The sequence below is a fragment of the Apiospora phragmitis genome (genome assembly GCF_038363925.1).
Source record: "Apiospora phragmitis strain CBS 135458 chromosome Unknown utg000014l:1.0-1827420.0:1.0-1829600.0, whole genome shotgun sequence".
Taxonomy (NCBI): Eukaryota; Fungi; Ascomycota; class Sordariomycetes; order Amphisphaeriales; family Apiosporaceae; genus Apiospora; species Apiospora phragmitis.
The window spans coordinates 490,920-502,850 of NW_027117414.1; the positions used below are offsets into that span (position 1 = coordinate 490,920).

An 11,931-nucleotide genomic window follows, 5' to 3' on the forward strand; every position below is an offset into this window, starting at 1 on the left:
TTTCTGGATCCCGACGATTTCTGCCTGGTCGTGGGTATCTAGACACGGTTGACCGCCATTTAATTCCCAAGCAGCCGGTCGGCGACCCATCCTGTCTTCCTCTCCCCATCCTCCGACAGCCATTGCTTTCTCTCATGACCGCTTACCATCGTCACGGAATGCCATGAATGCGACGCCGCGCATGCGGGCGGGTGGCTTTCCAGCCACCCCAGCTACAGCTGCTCCCAGAGCACGAAATGGAGATGCCTTCAACACGAGTGCGAGAGATCCTCCCAGACAACAAAAGCCGGCCAAGCCAACCCTGCCGCCCGCTCCCACAAATACGGCCGCCCCGGTGCCCGAACGAGAGCCCTTAATACCATTGAATATCGTGGATGGACCAAGTCAAAGATTCTACGCCTTTGCCATATATGCTGCGCTGTTCGCATGGAGGCTATACGACTGGCTGCAAGTCGTCACCACCGGCACTGGCTCTTTTACCTCCTTCACAAAATGGGTTGGCATAGATTTCGTCTACCTGTTCGTCGCACTGCCCACCCTGAGGATACCATGGCTAGATTTGTCGCAACCGGTGGTCATCACCATGTTCGTCGTTCAGTTCATCCTGAACTGGTTGCTGATGTTCAATATCCAATTCATCTTGACAACCTGGTTGCTGAGCATTGTCAATCTCATGTTCTCGGAAAGCGAGATCTCACTTTCAGGCAGCGATGTCAAGGTCAACAATATCTTGCACAATTCCTCCCTGATCATGGGCAAGCAGATTATCAACATCCTGCCTGAGGGCTCTGCTATGCTCAATCCTACAAAGACTCCATTCTGCATCGGTCCTGGTCGCAATACGGTTGCGGTGCCCTTGTACTTCAACGCAACGATTCCCGTCGAGGTGGAGATTATGCGCATCGATTTCGAGACAAACAACGAGGAGGTCGTGAAGCTGAGCCGCTCTCAGATTCGCGAAATCGAAAAGCAGGCACGGAAGATCACAGAGGACGGGTCCGTCACCTCTTATGTTTATGACTTCCCTGTCAAGAAGCCTGGTGCCTATCGCCTGAATAAGGTCCTGGACGAATACAAGTTGGATGTGCAGAGGGCGGGTGAGCCAACATATGTGGTTCCCTGTCCCAAAGCACGTGTACGGCCTGCGGAATCATCAACCAGATGCATCAACGACTTGTCGGATCTGTCCCTCGAGGTCTATGGCACCCCACCATTGAAGATTGTATACAGTCGCGTTATCAATGGCCAGGATCACAGCTTCCACTTCCAAAGCCTCCAGCCCGATGGTTTCTCGTCTCCTCTCATGGGCGCCGGCAAGCTTAGCAGCCTGATCCGTCCAGGAGAAGAGGACTTCACCTGGGCTAGAGCACAGACAGTCACTGTAGCGCTCAACGAATCGATGAATCAGGCCGGGGAGTGGCAGTATTCGATCGATGAGGTACATGACGTTTTTCAGAACGTTGTCAAGTATGTCGCACCTGACAATGAGGTCGATTTCAAGCCCAAGCCTAAGCACCTGTACCAAAATTTCGGTGTCAGGGAGCGGCCCCGGGCGACACTTGTCGGCTGTGATCTACGTAACCCTCTTAAGGTTGCTAAGGGCAAGGACAAGAAGCTACCGGTCAAATTTGACATTGCCGGCCCTGAGGCGCAGAGTGCCACATATACCGTCAACTGGCTATTTTCACCCGTTGACAAGCTTACGAAGAGTGGTGACCATGGGGACGCCGTCGAGACCGGGTCGTTCACTGCTAAGGGCGCTTACGATCAACCCACCATTACTGCCCCTGGTCTGTACACGCTCAAGTCAGTCACTTGCGAGTCCTGTGAAGGTGAAATCGACGAGCCCTCGTCTTGTCTGTTGCTCAACCCTCTGGAACCTAAGTTATCGATCCAGGCGGAAGAAATCCCAGACAAGTGCGCTGGGAACTCAATCGGCCTAAGGGTGAACCTGGATCTCGTCGGTACCCCTCCGTTCAACATCCAATATGATGTTATTAGCGACCTGGAACGGACCAGAAGGGAAAGAGTCGAGGTCAAGGGTCTGCGACAACAAATCGAGCTCCTACCAAGAAGTGCCGGCAGATACCAGTACAAATTCAGGAAATTGGACGACGCCATCTACTCAGTCCCCCTGCCATTGGCCGATGAATACACTCTTGAGCAGTATGTCAAGCCGCCAGCAACCGCCTTCATCCAAAACCCTTCAGATGTCATTACCGCTTGCCTAGACGAGCCCGTCAAGCTGGACGTCAAACTGCTTGGCGACGGACCCTTCACCCTTGAGTGGGAATTGGTTCATGACGGCAAGAAGAAATCCGAGAAGGCCACGCAGATCACTAGCGATACATACACCATAGAGACGGCCCCCTTTTCTCAGGGAGGCGAGTACACTCTGTCGCTGACTAGTATACAAGACCGGACAGGCTGTCGTATCTTCTTGAAAGAAGAGACCAGGATATCCGTGCGGCGACAGCGTCCACGCGTTGGGTTTGGCCTTCTTGAGAGCAAGAGGATTACGACGGTCGTCGAGGATGCCAAGGTCAATCTTCCTTTGCGCCTATCCGGCGATGGGCCTTGGAGGGTCACTTACCGCAACCTCGAGGGTGACAAGGGTGACCAAATCCGGGTTGCCAGCTCCAGCAACGATTATATCGAGATAACCGAGCGCGGCAACTACGAACTCGTTGGCGTAACAGACAGCCAGTGCCGTGGACAGATAGACCCGAAGGCATCACGCTTTGACGTGCACTGGTTCCCACGGCCAGAGCTGAACCTCATCCCCGATGACACCATAACAGCGAAGAATGACGTGTTTGTCAAACAAGATGTATGCGAAGGGGATATCGACGGTTTCGAGGTCATGCTAAAAGGTATGCTGAAAACAAATTATGATGGACTGATCGTGGCTAATCACATTTTGCAGGCTCTCCTCCTTACCACGTTTCTTACGAGGTCAAGCACAAGCCAAGAACTGGGTCAGGAGCAGTCGCCCAGAAGCAATTCGATGCTGCTCTGGGCAAGGCCTCGATACCCTTGGACACCATTAAAGCTGGCTTGTATACGTACAAATTCTCTGCACTTGCTGACAACCTGTATAACAACGACAAGAGGAAATTTAAACCCCTGGTGCTGGAGCAAGTTGTCAATGCCAGGCCGTCAGCAACATTCGTCAAGCCCGGGCAGGCCTTCAAGCTTTGCATGTCGGAGCAAGACTATGAAGAGAAGATCCCGGTCAAGCTCGAGGGTGTGGCTCCTTTTTACCTCGAAATCGAGATCCGTCACCAGTCTGGCAGTATGGCAGAGATGCACCGCATCCCGAACATTCCTACCAACAACTACGGTATCCAGATTCCCCGACAATTCCTCAAGCTGGGAACTCAATGGATCCGTATTCGCAAGATCCGAGACGCTCGGGGCTGCCAGCAGAAGACGGAGGTGGGAGGACCGTCGGTGCAGGTGCATGTGTTCGACGCGCCGGCCATCTATCCTTTGGAGACGCGAACCGACTACTGCGTGGGTGAGCGAATCGCGTACACGCTCTCCGGAACGCCGCCTTTCGAGGTTCTCTACTCGTTTGATGGCAAAGAGCGAAAGGCCAAGTCTCAAACGACCAACTTCCGTCGTATTGCTGAATCGGCTGGCGAATTCACGATTACGTCCATTAGTGACAAGGCGTCTGAGTGCCGAGCAGCGGTTCATCTGGCAAAGAATATTCATCCAATGCCCTCGGTTAAGATATCGCGTGGTAAGACCAACAAGGTCGACATTCACGAGGGCGGGCAAGTGGAGATTCTGTTTGAATTCTGGGGAACGCCGCCGTTCGAGTACACGTACACGCGCAGCACCAACGCGCGCCGGGGCCAAGCCAGCCAGATCCTGGAAACGCGCCATGATGTGAGCTACGATTACAGCAAGTCGATCATGGCCAACCTCGAGGGTACGTACGAGGTGGTGGCGATCAAGGATAAGTTCTGCGCCTTCAGTACGTTGAACACGGAGACGAAGGCGGACAAAGGGCAGAAGAGGCTCCAATACTAGGTCCTCGTAGCTTAGGCTCGGTCTGGTTTTGGACATGTCAACAATAGATGATGATGTAAAGAGTTAGTAGTGTGTGTAGCTGGGCTAGGGGGTTGGTTAGGGAGCTTGGGAGTGGAAAAGCATCTAGAATGCGTGCATGAGCAATGGCGTTCTGGTATGGCAATCTTGACTGGCTTGCTGTGGAGAATAACACATTACACAGACAGGCGATATGAACAGGCGGGTAATTCGCATCCAATAAACCTTTCGTTTTCTTCTCTTCATCGTCTCGAATGTGCGCCAAGGAGGGAGGGAGGATATATACTTCCGCTTCTCCATGTTGGTTCCGAACTTCGGGGTGGGTCACCACACTAAAGTCGTCCCAATGTTGACACATCTACTCGAGCCCAGCTCCGCACAAGGCACTTCTCGAGTTCGATTTTCGTCTTCTTCGTCACATTCACTCGGTGCCAGATCGCGATTGTATACTTATATAATTACCTCTCTTTATCAGCCGCGTCACCACAACAAGCAGCCCCTGAACTAAACCAGAGCCATGGCAGACCAGCCGCCGCCCATGTCACCTGCCGACCGAGCCCGACTCGAGACCCGGAAGCCCGTGCCCAAGATGCCGCCTGCGTACCTCCCCACTTCAGGGAGCCCGCTGGCTGTGGACGAGGAGCTCTATCAGGAGATCCAGCAGGCGCCGCGCGTCCTGGACCAGGAGTTCCTCCTGCCGATTCGATCGGGGCGGGCCTGGAAGGTGAGTGCGGGGAATGTGGTCCGCATCAGTACGCCCGAGGGGCCGCAGGTCGGTGAGTGATGCCTGCTTTCATCCATGTTATATTTGATGGGCTTTGGGTTTGTCTGGTCATGGGTCTGTCGAGGACGCGCTGGGGGTGGAAAGCTCGTCCGCTCTGCGGGGACCCCAGGTTTCTGACTTATGCGTGGCACTCCACTCCCCATGTATGAAAACTGGAGGCTCTGGGGTGCCAGCTCCCTGCTGCCACCCTCCAACTACACTTATACAAGGGGGGTTGTTTGGTTCGCAGAGCAACAAGACTAATACCGACACATGTATCTACCAGGCGACTTGAACATCTGGAACGCCCATAACCCGCGCGAGCGCTTCTGGGCCTCGCGCACGCGGCAGCTGCACGCCTCGCACGTGAGCACCCACGACCGCCTGTGGTCCTGCCTGCCCTACATGCGACCCCTGACCACCATCCTCCACGACTCGCTGGCGTGGTACGGCGTCGACGAGCACGGCGGGCGGGTCCACGACCTGCTGGGGACGCGGTGCGACCCCTATATCAACGCGGTCCTCTCCGGGGTCGGCGAGAGTGGCGGCGGCTACGATTACCACTGCCACTCCAACCTGACCCGGGCCGTCATGGAGTTCGGGCTCCGCGAGAGCGACGTCCACGACGTCATCAACATCTTCCAGGTCACGGGCCTCGACGAGCAGGGCCGCTATTTCATGAACCCGTGTCCCGCGGAGAAGGTGGATAGTATCGAGTTTCTCGCGGAGCAGGATCTTCTGATGGCGTTGAGTACGTGGAGTTTGTGGTTTTTGTTTCTTCTACTTTGTTTGATTCGAATGGTTCCTTCATCTCGTCATTTTGCAGAGTGCTGCCCCCCCATTTCGAACCTGATCATCCCCCTTTTGTCCTCGTCGAACTGACAATGATGGCAGGTACATGTCCCGGTGGAGATCTCTCCCTGTGGGGATTCGGCGCCGATAGCGAGAAGGAGATGATCAAGTGCTGCCGTCCGCTCAAGGTCGAGGTCTTCCGGCTCGAAGATGAAGCCCTCTTGGCTCAGAGCGGGTGGAAACCTCCTTCGGTCGCGTCCTACAGGGGCGCACATGGAATGCATATTCCACAAGGCGAGTCCCAGAGTTAGTAGCGGGCTTATTGGAGACGTGTATATTTCGGTGAGCTACTGTACATATCGCAATTTGGATAAGTATCTCCTCCTGTTTGATGTATAGACACTATGTGATGCTCGTCAGCGTGTGCGCTGACGAGAGAAGCCTTTGTGGCATACTGAATGGCCAGTCTTCTTTCTGGTGATGCATGATTCTATATACCAGGCCAAAGTGTTACTATATCAAAATTTTGTTGAACCATCATCAAAGGCATGAGACCATCTCTAGAGATATGCGCAGCGGCAGGGTGAGACGTGCAACGGGGTGCTGCCTCTCTTTTGCTCATCCACAGCCAACAAATCCAGCCACCAGCCTCAGACCGCTGTGATGACCGAGTCCCAAGTTATAGGGTGAGATGCAGGGAGGAAAATCATCCCTTCTTGTCCCCTTTCTACCACACACCGTATGTGACGCACTTGTCCTTGGGCACCTTGATGTTTCGGTTGAGGGACACGCAGTCGCGGAACTGCTGCGTGCAGGCCTTATCGGCCTTCTGGCCGTCATTGAGCCAGCGCTCGTGGGTACGGGCTTCAAGGGCCGCGGTACGGCCGGAGTTGGCGGCGTACTCAAAGTAACTTCTTTTTTTGCCCTTGCCGCCGCCGGCAGGACCATCCCACGTGCTGCCGCCCTTGCCCTTGCTCTCGGGACCGGGGTAGCCCTTGCCGTACTCGTTGTTTTGGTCGTCCTTGCCGACGTTCTTGCAGCCCCGCACGTACGTATCCTTGCACTGGGTGTACTGCTGATTACAAGCCGCCTCGCAGGCATCCGGAGCATGCTGCCGTTTATACGAGCTGCACCTTTTACTGTCTTGGTGCATGTAGAGCTTGAAAATTGCGCCTGCCACGGTTTGGGTACGTGTCAATACGGTCTTCTTATATACGTGCGGCTTGGGTGGGTAAGAAGAGGAGGCTTGTGTGCATATTGTCCGTTACCCCTTACCCATGGGCTCGTCGAAACTAGGGAGACCGAGAGAAAGAGAGAGAGGGGGAAACACTTACCAGCGCGGTGCTCAGACTCGACATTGTTGCAGTTGAGATTGGGCAACCAGATATTGCCAACAGGCTTTTGGTCGTTGTAGCCATACTGGTCGTTTTTGGGCTGCTTGCAGTAGCCGGTCGGGGTCGGTGGGGAAGGCAGCGGCTTGGACGTGGTCGGCGTTGCGGGTGGCGTCGACTTGCAAGGATAGGTGGTGGTTGCCGTGGTGTGCCGCGGGCAGTCGACCGGGGGGTAGTTACGGAAGCAGTTGTCCTTGCCGAAATCGCTGCCGTAGTATTGCTTCTTCTTACAGTAGTACTTGATCGTATTGCACCACTCGTGGAAGTCGAAGCAGTTCATGCAGTTGGGCCACCCGGCGTTCATGAAGCAGCCGGGGACCTGCAGCTTGCAGGCCGAGTACGCCTCATTGCAACCCTGCTCGTCGTCCCAGAGGGGCAGCGGGTTCGAGCAGAACTTCTCACCGCACTTGTACTCGCACGTGGGTGGTGTTACCATAGTAGTTGTGCAGGAAAGGGCCCGAAGCCGTAGTAGTCGGAGGTGGCTTAGGAGTTGTCGTTGGGGGCTTGGGAGTGCTCGTGGATGTTGTCGTTGGGGGCTTGGATGTCGTCGTTGGGGGCATGGGAGAGCTCGTGGATGTCGTCGTTGGGGGCTGAGGGGTGCTCGTCGATGAAGAAGACGGAGGCTTCGGAGAACTTGTTGGTGGCGAAGTGGTGCTTTGAGGCGAAGTAGTAGTAGGGGTAGGAGTTGAAGACTTTGAAGTACTTGTCGCTGGAGGAAGCGTGGTAGGCGATGCCGAACTAACGCTGGAAGACGAGGTTGAAGAAGACGAGGTTGAAGAAGACGATGGAGGAGGCTTCGATGTTGAAGAGGGTGGTGGTGGTGGCACATATCCACAGGGCTGGTCAGACTCGAGTTCTTTACACTCATACATGCTGATGGCACCGCCGCCGCCGCAGATCTCATTGGTGTTGCCGTTGCAGGGAGTGTTGCATGAGGTAGAGCTGATCAAATAGGTATCTGACATCTGGACGACGCCACAGTAGCACTGGCTCGCGTACTCAGTACCCGCGTAGGGAAAACCAGCATCCAAACAGGCCTGGATACACATTTCCGTGGTAAGGGTGTCTCCTGAAAGCTGGTCCTGCGGGTAGCCCAAAGCGCGTCCGTCGGTCAGATTGTCAGCCCAGCAACCGATCGGGGTGTAGTCATTGATGGTCAGTCCTGCAGCGTCGGGGAAAGTAGTGTCCTCGAAAATGGTCATGTAGCCACTGCCACCGCATTGCTCGTTCGCATCGCCAGAACAGCTCATGTCGCAATAGCTGCTGTCCACTTGGTCGACTTGAATGCTTGGACCGCAGTAGCAGACACCTCCGTATGTCAGACCGGCAAGACGGAAAGCGTTACCTGGCTCGTGTCAGTAGGTCCCATAGTCTTTGCCGATATCACTGAAGGCCTGGACGCACCTTTGCAAATGGCCCAGCAGTCTTCTTGGGTCATGTTATACTGGTTAGCGGCACTTCTCATTGGAAGATCTTCGTCGGAACCGGTATCGTTGTAGCATCCCAGAGACGTGAAGGGCGCAAAGCTGGCCGTACACGGCGATAGCTCGGGAACCCACTGGATCGCCAAGTCCGGCACCGCCGAGACCGGGACGCTCAGCGGGTGAGCAAGCGCCATGTTGGTTCAGATATGTGCCACGGAAACGTGGTTGAAGGAGGCAAATATGAAGGAGCAATGCTATGGCGATTCCTAGAGGCCCCGTGAGCAGATGTCTTTTGGGATGGTTGAGAAAGTCCCAAAAACTTCTTCTCGGAGCGGTGATTGGATCTCTTATAGGTGCTTCAGGCATAGGGATGTGTGCCGAGGCTATCCCGCCGTCCGGGCTATCGCGTACATCTCTTGTTCTCAACTCTTCCAGTTCGTTCATCTTTCCGACCCAGTTGTTGCATGAAGACATCAAGGTCAAAGAGGGCTTCTACAATCGCGAGCCGACTGGCCTACCTTGTTAACTCACAGGAGCGAGGCGCCCGCCAGTTCACCATCCACGGCCCGACACCTTAGCGATGCCATTCTTTTCGACGTAAGAGGTTCATATCGTCTTGCCATATTCTACGCCTAGCTGGCTAACAGAATATCATGGCTGGCCCAGTTCAAGTTCATCGAGGCCAAAGCTGTCTTGGCGGTCCTGGAAGCGCTTCTCTATAAGTCAATGGCACATGGAAGGAACCTTTCAGATGGGACCGCGCAACACTGGGCCGGCACAGGCATATCGAGTTGCCTATAACGGACTGAACCGTATGCAAGATTTCGTGAGCAGATTCGAGGGTGTAGGTAGTGTCGCTGCTACTGCTTGCACCGGTCTCAGGGCTTACCCATAGCAATAAATCGGCACCTTGAAGGCCACGCCAACAACCACCTGAACCTACCGCTCTAAGGTGACAGCCTCTTAGAACAGCAGGCCTTGGCCCATCCGACCCGGGGGGTTTCGGTTCAACCATGCACTCTTGACTTCAGCTAGCACAGCACTTTGGGTCAGAGTCGTATCCAAATAGCCGGGGCTGATGCTGTTGACGCGCATTCCATGTGCCGCCCATGCGACGGCGAGGCAGTTCTTCCGCATCGTCACGGCTTCCTTGGCGGTGTTGTATGTCGCTTGTGGTTTGGGGTAGCTTTCACCTAGACTTGCCACAAACATGATGCTCCCACCAGCTTATTAGCGGCGATATCTTGCACGCCACGGCTTGGGCAATCGGGAACGAGCCCGTGGTGTTGACATCCAAAATCCGCCGTCATTTGGCCGGCTTGATAGCCAGAGTCGGCATTTCGGGTGTTGATGGATCCGAACTCGGTCGCCACTTCGTCGACTGCCTACTTACTTATCAACTTGACCGGCCTGAGTGATGTCAACTTTCTTGAAGATTATGAGTGCCGAAGTATGTGCCTTGGTTGAGACGAAGCGAATCGATTGATGTGTTTCTTTTTGGCAGTTGCACGTTAGGTTGACCGGAAAGTGCTGTTCTCGGTGTGCCGCACCTGCTCTTTCGTTCTTCCTCACACACGTCCTCACTCGACACAATCTGGCGGCTACTCTTCAATTTCGGGAATTTCGGCTACCAGTCTGGTCCTGACGTCGCCCTGTTGTCATCGAGCTGGCCCTCCAGCCGTAGGCGAACGGGACGAAGGCAGGGCAACGCCGTATAGAGAGCACGCAGAGGCTTGAAGGTAGACTGGTAATCTACTGTAAACAAACATAGCTGGCTATGCCAGGCACCCGTTTGCTCAAAAAGGCAATTGCTGACCTTCAGCCGCCTACTATAGATAGTACGTCAAGGCAGCCTGTAACCGCGGAAAGAGATAAATTCAATTGGTCCTAGGAATCGGAGGACGAGAAGAAAGTAAAGGCCCGGCAACTATCATCCATCTAACCGACGGCCATACACGCGGTCCTACATCCCAGGCTGTGATGTGCACAGGTATCTACCATCAATATTGGCTCTGTCGATCAATGGGGGTGATGACGACAGCACATTCTAACAGGGACATTTTAGTAAGCGCACTTTATAGACGTACAGCCTCCTCTAAGCGACCATACACTAGACTATAGCCCCCATAAGCGCGGCGGCTGGACGCGCTATAGATGTAGCCTTTGTGTAGTTCTAGTATTATCGCAGAATCAACTATCTTCATCATCTCAGGATGTAACAATGCCTGCTGTGGCCCTAACGTAGGGAGAGATTATTGTAACGGTGTCTTTGGGGGAAAAGTGGTATCTGTCATTGGACATCATGGCGCCTGCTTGGCAATGATGAAGAATAACAATCTTGGCAGGGTTATTCGTTGGGCTCGTCTCTATGCGTATAAGAAGGCTCCAAGTTCATCAGATTAAGGAACCTAATAACAGAATCAGCATCTTTACTTTCACAAGCCATACTGTCTCTCTGAACACTTCTTCCCGAACCTAGAATCAGACCACCCAATGCCCAAGATGCAGCCCCTTGTCCCCCTCATGCTCTTCGGCAGCCTGGCCGCCAGCCAGATCATCAACTGCGCCTCCTTCGGCATCCCGGACGGCTACCAGGGCTTCTCCAAGTGGCGCGCGTCGACCAAGGACTGCGCCGAGGCCACGAACAAGCTCGAGGACAAGTTCGGCCAGACCGTGCCCGAGGCCAGCAGCGGCTGCGTCAGCCTCGCGTCGTCGGGCGCCTGCGAGGTGTCCATGTGCGACGCCTCCGACGTGCGCCGCGAGATTCCCTACGAGGCCGCCTGGCTGGCCGCCCGCGTCGTCCACGGCCGCCACAAGACCGACGGCAACGTCGCCGGCTTCGTCTCGCTCGACGACTACGGCGAGAACAGCAAGTACAAGGTCTTCGTCAAGGTGTCCAGGAAGGACACCCCAGACCCGTCGAACAAGCGAAAGCGCCGCGGCGGGCTATTTGGCCGCCGCAGTAGTGGCCCCGTAGGCGGCGACGACGACGATGTTTTCCAGAAGCAGCAGCAGCAGCCTGCTCTTCCCAAGGAGGAGGAGGTCGGCGGGGCCACCAACGCGACCGAGCCCGAGACGGGAGAGCTGATGTCGGCCCTACTGAAAGAGCGCGCCATGGGCGACGGCCGTTGGCACAGCCACGACAACGTGAACTTCCCCAATACCAACGGCCTGTCGGCTAACATCCGCGTCGCCTACGGCCCGCGGGAACCGCTGGCGCCCCTCCAGTTGGACTACGCGGCGGAGTACCTGATCACGGCCTGGGACGCGCAGGACGGCACCCCGGGTTCGGTCCGGGGCCGCGCGACATCGCCTCGAGTGGGTCGCCCACAACAACCACAACGTCCAGGCCATCACCCGTGAGGAGCGGGGCACCATGGTGCGCTGGGCCATCACCCAACGCCAAGGCGACGGCGAAAACCGCCAGCGCGAAACTTTTGGCGTGCAGGTTCGGCGCGCGGGCCAAACCATGGGGTTTGTTATCATCCGGGTCATGTACATT

At 55.3% G+C, this 11,931-nt stretch overlaps 6 protein-coding genes across 6 annotated transcripts; 3 read left to right on the top strand and 3 right to left on the bottom strand.

Annotated features, from left to right (window-relative positions):
* Positions 1-163: 163 nt before the first annotated feature.
* On the top strand, positions 164-4,041 carry PG994_014784 (uncharacterized protein; the record flags this gene model as incomplete). The annotated part of the gene is made up of 2 exons (XM_066866193.1): positions 164-2,873; positions 2,927-4,041. 2 exons carry the CDS (start codon positions 164-166, stop codon positions 4,039-4,041), a joined length of 3,825 nt encoding a protein of 1,274 aa, XP_066707869.1.
* Positions 4,042-4,576: 535 nt separating this feature from the next.
* Positions 4,577-5,925, top strand: PG994_014785 (uncharacterized protein; the record flags this gene model as incomplete). Its single annotated transcript, XM_066866194.1, has 3 exons — positions 4,577-4,835; positions 5,109-5,573; positions 5,717-5,925. The coding sequence occupies 3 exons, from the start codon at positions 4,577-4,579 to the stop codon at positions 5,923-5,925; spliced, it is 933 nt and encodes a 310-aa protein (XP_066707870.1).
* A 416-nt stretch (positions 5,926-6,341) lies between these two features.
* Positions 6,342-7,441, bottom strand: PG994_014786 (WSC-domain-containing protein; the record flags this gene model as incomplete). The annotated part of the gene is made up of 2 exons (XM_066866195.1): positions 6,342-6,787; positions 6,949-7,441. 2 exons carry the CDS (start codon positions 7,439-7,441, stop codon positions 6,342-6,344), a joined length of 939 nt encoding a protein of 312 aa, XP_066707871.1.
* Positions 7,442-7,488: 47 nt separating this feature from the next.
* PG994_014787 (uncharacterized protein) lies at positions 7,489-8,623 on the bottom strand (the record flags this gene model as incomplete). The annotated part of the gene is made up of 3 exons (XM_066866196.1): positions 7,489-7,659; positions 7,749-8,350; positions 8,410-8,623. The coding sequence occupies 3 exons, from the start codon at positions 8,621-8,623 to the stop codon at positions 7,489-7,491; spliced, it is 987 nt and encodes a 328-aa protein (XP_066707872.1).
* Positions 8,624-9,392: 769 nt separating this feature from the next.
* PG994_014788 (uncharacterized protein) lies at positions 9,393-9,641 on the bottom strand (the record flags this gene model as incomplete). Its single annotated transcript, XM_066866197.1, has 1 exon — positions 9,393-9,641. One exon carries the CDS (start codon positions 9,639-9,641, stop codon positions 9,393-9,395), a length of 249 nt encoding a protein of 82 aa, XP_066707873.1.
* Positions 9,642-10,931: 1,290 nt separating this feature from the next.
* Positions 10,932-11,792, top strand: PG994_014789 (uncharacterized protein; the record flags this gene model as incomplete). Its single annotated transcript, XM_066866198.1, has 1 exon — positions 10,932-11,792. One exon carries the CDS (start codon positions 10,932-10,934, stop codon positions 11,790-11,792), a length of 861 nt encoding a protein of 286 aa, XP_066707874.1.
* Positions 11,793-11,931: the final 139 nt, after the last annotated feature.